We start from the raw sequence: 13,497 nt of genomic DNA, 5'->3' as shown, positions 1-13,497 counted from the left end.
TCAGGCTTTGGTCTTGTCCCATCTTGATTACTGTCCGTTAATATGGTCATGTGCTGCAAACAAAGACCTAGCAAAGCTGCAGCTGGCTCAAAACAGAGCAGCACGTCTTGCCTTTTAACTGCACATACAGAACTAACATCAACAACATGCATGCCAGCCTTTCCTGGTTGACGGATGACGAGAGATTAACTGCTTCTCTTCTAGTTTTTATGAGGAATATTACTGTGAAAACTTCCAGATTGTCTGCATAATCAAATAACATTCAGCTCAGACACCCATACATACCCCACAAGACATGCTACCAGGGGTCTGTTCAGACCCCAAGTCCAAAACGAATTGACGGCAACGCACAGTTTTATACAGAGCCATGATTGCATGGAACTCCCTTCAATCTCCAATTACTCAAGCAAACAGCAAAATTACCTTTAAAAAAACGGATAAAAAAACAACTAATGGAACGGCGGGGACGGTGAGGGGACACACGCGCACACACACACTCTAACACACACACACACTCTAACACACACACACACTCTAACACACACACACTCTAACACACACACACACTCTAACACACACACACTACCACACATACTAACACACACACACACACACTCTAACACACACACACACACTCTAACACACACACACTCTAACACACACACACACTCTAACACACACACACACTACCACACACACACACACACTAACACACACACACACACTCTAACACATACACACTCTACCACACACACACACACTCTAACACACACACACACTACCACACACACACACACTAACACACACACACACACTCTAACACATACACACTCTACCACACACACACACACACTAACACACACACACACACACTAACACATACACACTCTACCACACACACACACACACTAACACACACACACACACACACTAACACACACACATTCTAACACACACACACACTCTAACACACACACACACACTCTAACACACACACTAACACACACACACACACTCTAACACACACACACACTCTAACACATACACACTCTAACACACACACACACACTAACACACACACTAACACACACACACACACACACACTCTAACACACACATACTTTTTTGTTGTATTGTTTGTATAATGTTTTAGTTGCATTGTTTGGATATCGTTGTATTTTAAATTTGTGTGACTTTCCTTGTCTATCAGTGTTTTGTTACTTGTCATGTTTTATGTTTTTTGTGGACCCCAAGAAGAGTAGCTGCTGCTTCTGCAAAAGCTAATGGGGATCATAATAAACAAAACAAAATAAAAGGATGAGGGTGAGAGTAGGGGGAAAGAGGTAATTAAAGGATTATGATGAACTGCACTGGCTCAGTGGGAGGACAGGTGGCTCTGAGGTCTGTTTTGGACAGGTGGCTCTAAGGTCAGCTCACAGCTGGAGGGCACACGCATTCGCGCACACACACGAAGGGAGTAGTTGAGTTGATGAACAGAAGTTGTGACTTATCATTGATTGACTGGGAAGCCATTTAGCTAGTAAGTTCAGCTCAGCGCATGGGTTTCAGTTAGACTAGACATACACTGTACATAAATTCATCATACACATAAGTGTGCGCACATGTGTATATGTTACATTTGTGGCTGATTTCACTTTCACTCTGACTGTCCTTTGCCATTGCAGATCTGCGGATCCCTCTCATGTGGAAAGACACGGAGTACTTCAAGAACAAAGGAGGTGAGGAGTCGGTGTGGTAGAACTGGTGTGAATAGATTCATGTCAGTGTGGTAGAACTGGTATAAATAGACTCATCAATGATTCATTTCAGTGTGGTAGAAGTGGTGTGAATAGACTCATCAATGATTCATGTCAGTGTGGTAGAACTGGTGTTAATAGATTCATCAATGATTCATGTGCTATTATCTGTCGCTCTGAGTTTGTGTGAAGAGATGTGATGTGAGTCGACTGAGTAAGTGAAGCCATGTGAATCGAATATAATTTGGGTAAAGCCTCCCAGAGTAGGAGGGCTGACCTAGAATTAGTTTCACCTTTTAGATAATAATGAATAACATTGAATGGACAGGTGGGGATCAGATCCTAGATTAGCACTCCTACTCTGAGATGCTTTATGGAAACAGGCCCTGGGAAATAACTCTTAAGTATACAAACTAAAGCAATGAACATGTGAGCATAACAGTTCATGCTCTTTTAAAAACACTTGTAGATCTTAAGTTCTATACGGCTGTTGAAATGAATGTACATGTTTCTATTTTTCCCTTGGTAAAGTCAGCAGCTCACTGACAAGCAGACATTCCTACAGTAAGTAATTTGGTATGATCTGGCTTAGAAACCTGCTGCACAGACAGCCCTCTTCTGTTCTGTTGTCTTTGCCAGTGCTACTGAAGCAGAGAGGCCTGGGTCTGCTTAGGATCCGGTAATTGTAGTTCTAGGTGCTCTTTTGATACCGCTGTGTTATGGTTTATGTTGACTGCTACATGTAAAGGTCAAAACGTTATGGTAAAAAAAAGAACGTGCTGAAACCCAACTCCTTAGTGAGGTCTGCCCCTCACCGACAACTGGCATGAATTAATCTGCATGACCTAATAGATCTAATGCATATTAATAAACTCCGGGGACAGGAGTCTTGGTTGCCCAAGACGGCAAGCACAGATTGTGTGCTTTTGATCAGAGGTGGAAAAAGTACCCAATTGTCATACTTAAGTAAAAGTAAAGGTACCTTAATAGAAAATGACTCAAGTGAAAGTCACCCAGTAAAATACTACTTGAGTAAAAGTCTAAAAGTATTTGGTTTTAAATATACTTAAGTATCAAAAGTATAAATGATTTCAAATTCCTTATATTAAGCAAAGCAGACGGCACCATTTTCTTGTTTTTAACATTTACGGATCGCCAGGGGCACACTCCAGCATCCTTTACAAACGATACATTTGTGTTTAGTGGGTCTGCCAGATCAGAGGCAGTAGGAGGGACCACGTGTTCTCTTAATAAGTGCGTGAATTTGACAATTTTTCTGTCCTGCTAAGGATTCAAAATATAACGAGTACTTTTGGGTGTCAGGGAAAATGTATGGAGTAAAAAGTACATTATTTTCTTTAGGAATGTAGTGAATTAAAAGTTGTCAAAAATATAAATAGTAAAGTAAAGTACAGATACCCACCCAAAAATGACCTAAGCAGTACTTTAAAGTATTTTTACTTAAGTACTTTACACCACAGCTTTTGATACATGCACGCGCGCGCACACACACGCACTCACACACCCGCACTCACACTCCCAAATACATTTAGCGTAAAATGATACACTCACACACCACGCTGCATGTGAAGAACCCACTTAAAGCTACTTAGGCCAGACTCTCACAGTGCGGATGTCCAAGTCCAACAGCTGCTAGAGTTGGTGTTGTTCCTCCCAGTCTGTCCAGTGTGAGAGCCAAACCCACGATTCTCCAATAATCTACTCTGTAGCCTCCGTCTGTTTAAAACATCCACAGAGGGTGCAGGTAGTGCCAGAGGAGTTCTCAAGTGGGGAAATCTAGTCAAATCTAGTCAAATGTCTTCCACATGCTGCTTCTCACACCTCCCTCTCACTGCTCTCTCTCTGTCCCCCCTTCTCTCTTTACCTCTCCCCCCCCTCTGTCTCTCTCTACCTCTCCCTTCTCTCTCTCTATCTGTACCTCTCTCAGAGCTGCATCGGTGTGCAGTCTTCTGTCTGCTCCAGGTGGGAGCGGAGATTCACGACACAGACATGGTGATGGTGGACCGGACGCTCACCGATATCTGCTTTGACAACACCATCGTCTTGTAAGTCCTATTTTCCTGTTGGCTTGTGTGTTTACACAATTATTGGCAAAAGAGCTAATCTGATTGGTCAAAAGACCAAATAGTGGAAAAATATCAGAATTGGGCTGCCTGTGTAAACACAACCTTGCTATCTTGTCTTTCACATAGTGAGTATTGTTTGGTCTTTATAAGGGCATGTTTATTTAATGTCATGATTGTATCATAAAGGTAGATAAATGGATATATTTTGAAATCCTGTATCAGTAACTGATACATATACACAGACTGTACAAACCATTATGAACACCATTACATAGACTGACCAGGTGAATCCAGGTGAAAGCTATGATCCCTTATTGAAATCCACTTCAATCAGTGTAGATGAAGGGGAGGAGACAGGTTAAACTTTTTGGGCGACCTGACCAAATTCATAATTTTTGCATCTTTTACTTTCGGTTTTGTACACTAGCTTCAAACAACTGAAAATACAATATTTTGGGTTATGGAAAATATATTTCACAGTGGTTTAGATGGTACAATGACTCTCTACACCAGGGGTGTCAAACTCATTTTAGCTCAGGGGCCACATGGAGGAAAATCTATTCCCAAGTGGGCCGGACCGGTAAAATCATGGTGTATATATATAACTTAAAAACAACAACTTCAGATTGTTTTTTTTGTTTTAATACTATCAACATAAAACATAAAGCTGGAGCCTAAGGACAGTGTGTCCAAAATAGTACAAGCACAACATCACTATTAATCATAAAACACCTGAAGTTTATTTGAAAATTCTAAAGAAAAAGAACACACAAACACACAATGCCTCAGTGATTCACATAACTGTTTCACAGATCACAGAACTATATCAGGGTGTCATTTCTCAGGCAGAAATGTAGATACAAATAATGAAATCCTGTTCCCCAAACAAGTGCAAGAACCACAGAGTCAAGAATAGGTTAAATATACAAATAAAATAAAATCAATTAAAAACAATAGCACATCAACATAAAAACATATAAACATAAAGCTGGAGCCTGAGGACAGTGTGTCCAAAAGCACAACATCACTATTAATCATAAAACACCTCAAGTTATTTAAAATTCTGAGGACAAACAACACACAAACACACAATGACTCAGTGATTCACAGAAGTATATCACAGATCACAGAACTATATCAGGGTGTCTCATGCAGCACTTTAAGTGGGGTTGCATAGTTTATTTGACTCCTGATACCTGGCATCTTTTAGCTTTCACCAGCGCATCAATATCAGGCGTCACATCCTGAGTGGCAGCCAACTTCAGGATGTGATTCAAGTGCTTGTGCGTGAGCCTTGAGCGCAGCTTTGTTTTATTTATGCTCATTACAGAGAACTTGCTCACAAAGATATGTGGTTCCAAACATGCACAACAGTTTTGCAGCGAGGGCTGTCAAGTTGGGGTAACCTGGCAAGAGATTCTGATAAAATGTGTCCAAGCCAGCTGCGGCAAATTTGCCCTTCAAATCCGAGTCACACTGCAAGTCTATTATTTAAAGTTGGATGCTGACGGGCAGATCAGAGGGATTCACGGTGAATGGCGAACAAAAAACATTGAAGTCTTTCTCCAGTTCACCAAAAATCTGAAAGCGTTGCTCAAACTCCCTTAACAGTCCCGTTATTTTATCTTTGAACCGCTTCATGTCTGCCACATGTTGGGTCGCGCACACATTTTTCAGACAGGGGAAGTGAGCTGCATCACCACCGGCGAGTTGCATCTCCCACAATGACAGCTTCAACTTGAAAGAACGTATGCTGTCATAATATTGCGTGGCAACTTTGTTGCGCCCTTGCAGCTGTTTGTTCAAGTTATTCAGGTGCTCTGTAACATCCACCATAAATGCAAGGTCCTGCATCCATTCTGCGGAATTAAATTCTAACACTGGTTTGCCCTTTTCTTCCATGAACTGTTCAATTTCTTCTCGTAAATCAAAGAAACGCCTCAGCACAGCACCTCGGCTTAACCATCTTACCTCAGTGTGGTATGGCAGGCCATAGATGTGGTCTTTCTCTCTGAGAAGGCTGTCAAACTGACGGTGATTCAGGCTTCTGGATCGGATGAAATGAACAGTTTGGATGACCACCTTCATGACGTTATCCATCTTTAATGACTTCTGGCCTCCTGGTGCAAAATACAGTGAAAAGTCCAAAAATCACGTCCTCCATTTGCAGATTGCACTTTCTCTCTGAACTTTGTCACAACGCCTGCTTTTTTCCCGATAATTGAGGGCGCACCATCTGTAGCCAGGCTGACAGCGCGGGACCAGTCCACTCCGACCCTGTCCAGCGCGCCGACGAGTGCAGTGAAAATATCAGCTGCTGTCGTTGTATCTGTCATCGGCACCAACTCCACGAACTCCTCGGTGACGGTCAATGTGTCATCAACTCCGCGGATGAAAATGGCCAGTTGTGCAACATCTGTAATGTCCGTGCTTTCATCAATTGCAACCGAAAACGCAATAAATGACTTTACTTTTTGCTTCAACTGGCTGTCCAAATCCACTGAAAGATCGGAAATCCTGTCTGCAACTGTGTTTCTTGTCAGGCTGATATTTGCAAAAGCCTGGTGCTTTTCAGGGCACACAATCTCTGCTGCCTTCATCATGCATGTTTTTACAAATTCACCCTCACTAAATGGTTTTGAAGCCACTGCGATTTCATTAGCAATGAGGTAGCTAGCTTTCACTGCAGCGTCACTGATGTCTCGGCTGTGAGTAAACACAGACTGCTGTTTCTTCAGACCCACCAACAGTTCATTCACCTTCTCTCTTCTCCGCTGTCCTTGAAAGTTGTCATATTTGTCGGCATGAAGACTCACATAGTGGCGACGAAGGTTATATTCTTTCAGCACTGCAACATGCTGTGAACACACCAAACATACAGCTTTCCCATTCAATTCCGTGAATAAATAGAAGGATGACAATTTTTCTTGGAACACTCTGCACTCTGCGTCCACTTTTCTCTTTTTTGACAGAGACATATTGGGGCAATTAGGGTGCCAAAGCACATAATGTTAAAAGTAGAAGCCGTAATAAATATCGCGGGCAAAACAAAGTAGCTCATCCGGACTGGCTTGCTTGACCTACTTGCTCTGCCCCGGTATAAACAGTTTGCTTGCTTAACACAATTGCTATTGCGCCATCCAGTGGACACAATTGGAACAGCCGTTTATTTTATTGAAAAATTGCAGCTCATTTTTATACTTTACAAAATCATCTCGCGGGCCGGATTAAACCCGTTTGCGGGCCTGATCCGGCCCGCGGGCCGGACGTTTGACACCCCTGCTCTACACAATGACTGCTTGTTTTGTCACATAAACAGAATCTAGGCAAACTATTAGAATTTTAGCAACCAGGAAATGGCGGTGTGATTTCTGCGTATTGCATATTTAAAGGTTTTAGGGTTAACTTGAGGGTTAAACTAATGGATTCTGGAAAATATAGTATCTTTCCCCATATTGAACAAAATGTAAGTGATTCATTAAATATAATTACATAGAATATTCACATACAGGTTTTGTTTTCCTTGTTCATTCATTTTAAGAGTTTGTCCTGAAAATCAATTGTTTCATCAATATTTCTATGCATGTGTATAATTACATTTTTGATGTTTTATGTACAAGATGTATACACTGAGTGTACAAAACATTAGGAACACTTGTTCTTTCCATGACATAGACGGACAGGTGAATCCAGGTGAAAGCTATGATCCCTTATTGATGTCACTTGTTAAATCCACTTCAATCAGTGTAGAAGGGGAGGAGACAGGTTAAATCAGCCTTCAGACAATTGAGACATGGATTGTGTATGTGTGCCATTCAGAGGGTGAATGGGCAAGACAAAATATTGAAGTGCCTTTGAACGGGGTATGGTAGTAGGTGTCAGGCGCACCGGTTTGTGTTATGAACTGCAATGTTGCTGGGTTTTTCACGCTCAACAGTTTCCTGTGTGTATCAAGAATGGTCCACCACCCAAAAGACATCCTGCCAACTTGACACAACTGTGGGAAGCATTGGAGTCAACATGGGCCAGCATTCCTGTGGAATTCTTTTGACACCTTGTAGAGTCCATGCCCTGACAAATTGAGGCTGTTCTGAGGGCAAAAGGGGCCGCAGCTGAATATTAGGAAGATGTTCTTAATCTTTTGTACACTGAGTGTACAATGTATAAGTATGTGTTTTCTGTGTGTGTGTTTGTATATAGTTGTTTTTGCTGTGTCCATGTGTGTGCATGTATAACTGTGTATCTCTCCATGTGTGTTTGCCGTGTGTAGCAGCGAGACCAGTCCAGGATTTGAGCTGCGCGTGGAGCTGTACAGCTGCTGTTCAGAGGAGGACTACTCGTCAGGGAGCACGCCCAGGAAACTAGCCAGCAAACTGAGCAGCTCTCTGGGCCGCTCGGCAGGGAAGAAGCTCCGCGTCGCCATGGACCCTGGAGCCTGCAGCCCTATCAGCAATGGAGGAGGAGCCACACTGCTGCTACCTCTGCCCTCAGTGGTGTGAGTGGGTTTATGTTGTACACACAGATATGTATTTCCAGGCATGTAGTGTACAATCATTCGTACAGACACACATATGCAATCATGCATGCAATGAAACACACACACAAAGTCACTGGCGGACACACAGACGTGTGTGTATTTAGTCCCACAGTCCCACAGCTCACCAGTGCCTCTGCCATGTGTTCTGTCCACAGGGGACCGAAGTACCATCTCCTGGCCCACACCACCCTGTCACTGTCACACGTCCAGGACAGCTTCCGCACGCATGACCTCAACATCTCAGGCAACGGTAGGTCACAGTGGGGATGTGGTTAGTCCATGTGCAGTAAATATGGGTCAGACTTCTCTTTCTATCTCCCGTTCTTTCTCTCCCTCCCTCTGTGTCAGTACCTCCCTCTCTCTCTCTCTCTCTCTCTCTCTCTCTCTCTCTCTCTCTCTCTCTCTCTCTCTCTCTCTCTCTCTCTCTCTCTCTCTCTCTCTCTCAGCCCTCCACACCTCTCTGATTCAGAGGGGTTGGGTTAAATGCAGAAGACAAATTTAGGCTGAATGCATTCAGTTGTGCAAATGACTAGTTTCCCATCTCTTTCTCTCTCTCTTTCTCCCCATCTCCCTCCCTCTCCCAGCAAGGATTTTAGCTGACTGACAGACTGTCATTGTCAAGGTCATAGTAATAAATCGGGGTCAGTGCTGTGTAAAACTCTAATGATGAGGTGTACAAGGGAGTAGACACCCTGACATGTGCTGCTGCTTTATTCATTGCCCCTTACGGCTGTAAGAAAGTTTGATGGGCACTCCACTGTTGTTCACGGCTCTCCCTGCAGCTGTGAGACTTTTATTCCCTGCTATTGTGTGTGTGTGTGGGGGGGGGGGGGGGGGGGGGGGGGGGGGGGGGGTAGATTATTATTTTTAGTTTAATTTCTTTCTCCCTCTATCCCCCTCTCTGTCTCTCCCTGTAGACGACTGTTCCTACTGGGTGCCTCTCTACGGCAGTGTGTGTTGTCGCCTGGCTGCTCAGCCTCACTGTATGACCCAACAGATGATGAGCGGCTGCTTGAAGGTCAAGGTGAGGGTGTTTGTGTCTGTCTGTGTGCGTGTGTGTGTGTTTGGGAAGATAGCAAGGCATGGCTCTCTCTCTAATTAGCGCCTCTGTCTCTCACAGCAGTTGGGAGGTGACCTTCAGAATTGGACAAACATCTACGGCGTCCTTAAAGGGACAAACCTTTTCTGTTACCACCGGCAAGAGGATATGGAGGCTAACGTAGAGCCAGTTTTTACCATTGCCATCAACAAGGTCAGTCAGTGGATGAAACAAAGTTTTTCCCACATATGCACACTCTCAACATGAAATAAAAAAGCATGCTAGCTGGTGGCCCCTGACCCACAGCACAAAGCCCGGTTTCAGCTTCAGACAGTGAGCGACAGTTCTGTGGAATCATGCATCAATCAGCTGCTCTCAGGATCAAGCTGAAACCTGTGAGGAACAGGACACTGCCTCCACCTACTGGTGGGGATGGGGAAATACAGTACCAGTCAAAAGTTTGGACACCTTTATTTATTACTATTTTCTACATTGTAGAATAATAGTGAAGACATCAAAACTATGAAATAGCACATATGGAATCAGGTAGTAACCAAAAAAGTGTTAAACAAATGCAAATATATTTTTTCAAATACCCACCCTTTGCCTTGATGACAGCTTTGCACACTCTTGGCATTCTCTCAACCAGCTTCACGTGGAATGCTTTTCCAACAGTCTTGAAGGAGTTCCCACATATGCTGAGCACTTGTTGGCAGCTTTACCTTCACTCTGCCTCCGACTCATCCCAAACCATCTCAATTGGGTTGAGGTCAGGTGATTGTGGAGGCCAGGTCATTTGATACAGCACTCCCATCACTCTCCTTCTTGGTCAAATAGCCCTTACACAGCCTAGAGGTGTGTTGGGTAATTGTCCTGTTGAAAAACAAATGATAGTCCATCTAAGCCCAAACCAGATGGGATGGCGTATTGCTGCAGAATGCTGTGGTAGCCATGCTGGTTAAGTGTGCCTTGAATTCTAAATAAATCACAGACAGTGTCACCAGCAAAGCACCCCCACACCATAACACCTCCTCCTCCATGCTTTACGGTGGGAACTACACATGCGGAGATCATCCGTTCACCCACACCGCATCTTACAAAGACACAGCGGTTGGAACCCAAAATCTCAAATTTAGACTCCAGACCAAAGGACAAATTTCTACCGTTCTAATGTCCATTGCTCGTGTTTCTTGGCCCAAGCAGGTCTCTTCTTCTTATTGGTGTCCTTTAGTAGTGCTTTCTTTGCAGCAATTCGACCATGAAGGCCTGATTCACACAGTCTCCTCTGAACAGTTGATGTTGAGATGTGTCTGTTACTTGAACTCTGTGAAGCATTTATTTGGGCTGCAATTTCTGAGGCTGGTAACTCTAATGAACTTATCCTCTGCAGCAGAGGTAACTCTGGGTCTTCCTTTCCTGTGGCGGTCCTCATGAGAGCCAGTTTCATCATAGAGCCTGATGGTTTTTGTGACTGCACTTGAAGAAACTTTCTTGAAATATTCCGTATTGACTGACCTTCATGGCTTAAAGTAATGATGGACTGTCATTTCTCTTTGCTTATTTGAGCTGTTATTGCCATAATATGGACTTTGTATTTTACCAATTAGGGCTATCTTCTGTATACCCCCCCTACCTTGTCACAACACAAATGATTGGCTCAAACGCATTAAGAAGGAAAGAAATTCCACGAATCAACTTTTAAGAAGGCACACCTGTTAATTGAAATGCATTCCAGGTGACTACCTCATGAAGCTGGTTGAGAGAATGCCAAGAGTGTGCAAAGCTGTCATCAAGGCAAAGGGTGGCTATTTGAAGAATCTCAAATATATTTTGATTTGTTTAACACTTTTGGTTACTACATGATTCCATATGTGTTATTTAATAGTTTTGATGTCTTCACTATTATTCTACAATGTAGAAAATAGTAAAAATAAAGAAAAACCCTTGAATGAGTAGGTGTGTCCAAACTTTTGACAGTGTACATTGGAGTACTGTCAGTTCCCACACCTTATACCAGTCATTTCCTTTCAAATCAGTGAAGGGAAGTGAGCAAGTGCACACTTTGGGAGGAATGAGAGATAATTGGGACGTAGCTGATAACTGGGACAGATTCATGCTTGAGGTTACTTGAGTGGACTTGACTTATATGTCACTCACCGCTCTTTGTGTCAGTAAGTGCATTCACGCACTGTGAGTTGACGAGAAAATAAATGACTATGCTTAAATGTATATTTTTGGGGGATATTGAAACATTTGGTGAAATGGCAACATCAGTAGCTGATTGTGTCTGTGTGCGTGTCCTGTATGTCAGAAGACAATAATAGGGGTGTCGGAGAAGGACCTCCACAGTAAGGCCCAGAGTATCTGTATCAGTAACCATTATGGAGGAGAGGAGGTGACACATACACTCTCGGCAGACAGTCGTGAAGAAACACACCGCTGGATGGAGGCCTTCTGGCAACAGTTCTATGACATGAGTAAGTAGGCTGATCACATGATTAGGGGCCTGAGTTCTTCATTCATTGGTGAGCTCAGGAAAAACTCCTGCCCTTGAGTAGACATGATACACACCTTACACTCTAGGTCCTGATATGCTCTTGTTCGTTTGCTCATTGGCTCCTGATGTGTCGTTAGTGGTTTTCTCAGCTTGATTGGATGTTGGAAGATGATTGACAACTTCCTTCTTCCCTGCAGGCCAATGGAAGCAGTGCTGTGACGACTTGATGAAGATTGAGCTGCCATCGCCCCGGAAACCAGCCCTGGTCGCATCGAAACAGGGTTCTCTTTACCACGAAATGGGTAAGACAGCGACCCAAACTGATTCAAGAACTGTTACTAATATTTTCCAAAATACTTTTTATATGATTCAGTAAGATGTTGTGGACACTTACACTTGAGTTTCTTTTCACTTTTATTTATTAAATCTAGTAATTTGATAGTTAGTTTATAGGTTTAGGGTTACAAAAATTCTAGCTTAATAATAGGTTAATAGGTTTACAAAAAACAAATAAAATCAATGAAATATATACTGAACAAAAATATCAACGCAACATGCAACAATTTCAACGATTTTACTCAGTTACAGTTCATATAAGGAAATCAGTCAATATAAATAAATTCATTAGGCACTAATCTATAGATTTCACATGACTGGGCAGTGGCGCAGCCATGGGTGGGCCTGGGAGGGCTGGGGAGCCAGGCCCAGCCAATCAAAATGAGTTTTTCCCCAGAAAAGGGCTTTATTACAGACAGAAATACTCCTCGATTTCATCAGCTGTCCGGGTGGCTGGTCTCAGACGATCCCGCAGGTGAAGAAGCTGGATGTGGAGGTCCTGGGCTGGTTTAGTTACACGTGGTCTGCAGTTGTGAGACCAGTTGGACGTACTGCCAAATTCTCTAAAACAACGTTGGAGGTGGCTTATGGTAGAGAAATGAACATTACATTCTCTGTCAACAGCTCTGGTGGACATTCCTGCAGTCAGCATGCCAATTGCACACTCCCTCAAAACTTGAGACATCTGTGTCATTGTGTTGTGTGACAAAACTGCACATTTTAGAGTGGCCTTTTATTGTCCCAAGCACAAGGTGCACCTGTGTAATGATCATGCTCTTTAATCAGCTTCTTGATATGCCACACCTGTCAAGTGGATGGATTATCTTGGCAAAGGAGAAATGCTCACTAACAGGGACGTAAACAAATTTGTGGCCAAAATTTGAGAGAAATAACCTTTTTGTACGTATGGATCATTTCTGGGATCTTTTATTTCAGCTCATGAAACATGGGACCAACGCTTTACATTTTGTTCAGTATATTTCCAGAGGATGATAGTCCCCTTAACAGCATACGTGTTTCTGACTGTTCTAACAGTGGTGGTCCATACCCATGAGCTCTCCATCAGACTCTATTCTACGCTGCCTGCTACCTCACTAGCACACCAACCAACCTCTCTGTACTATGGATGGAAGTGTTATTTTCTCTGACATGCTAACTCACTCTCTCTCTCTCTCTCTCTCTTCCTTTCTCTCTCTCTCCTTGTGTGTCTCTCAATCCTTCCTTTTTGGCTATCACTGTCCCAT

The 13,497-nt window shown here is 43.1% G+C and overlaps 1 protein-coding gene across 1 annotated transcript in view; it reads left to right on the top strand.

Annotated features, from left to right (window-relative positions):
• Positions 1 to 13,497, top strand: part of rtkna (rhotekin a) — a gene marked incomplete at its 5' end in the record, with an annotated part of 64,059 nt that overhangs the window by 48,860 nt on the left and 1,702 nt on the right. Inside the window, 8 exons of the mRNA XM_084176753.1 lie at positions 1,686 to 1,739; positions 3,706 to 3,823; positions 8,115 to 8,339; positions 8,537 to 8,631; positions 9,299 to 9,405; positions 9,502 to 9,633; positions 11,732 to 11,897; positions 12,115 to 12,219. Of these exons, the coding sequence (XP_084032879.1) occupies positions 1,686 to 1,739; positions 3,706 to 3,823; positions 8,115 to 8,339; positions 8,537 to 8,631; positions 9,299 to 9,405; positions 9,502 to 9,633; positions 11,732 to 11,897; positions 12,115 to 12,219 (1,002 nt within the window). The remainder of the gene's footprint in view (positions 1 to 1,685; positions 1,740 to 3,705; positions 3,824 to 8,114; positions 8,340 to 8,536; positions 8,632 to 9,298; positions 9,406 to 9,501; positions 9,634 to 11,731; positions 11,898 to 12,114; positions 12,220 to 13,497) is intronic.

Source organism: Coregonus lavaretus, assembly GCF_964263955.1.
Source record: "Coregonus lavaretus genome assembly, chromosome: 14".
NCBI lineage: Eukaryota > Metazoa > Chordata > Actinopteri > Salmoniformes > Salmonidae > Coregonus > Coregonus lavaretus.
This window is presented reverse-complemented; position numbering and strand designations above follow the sequence as displayed.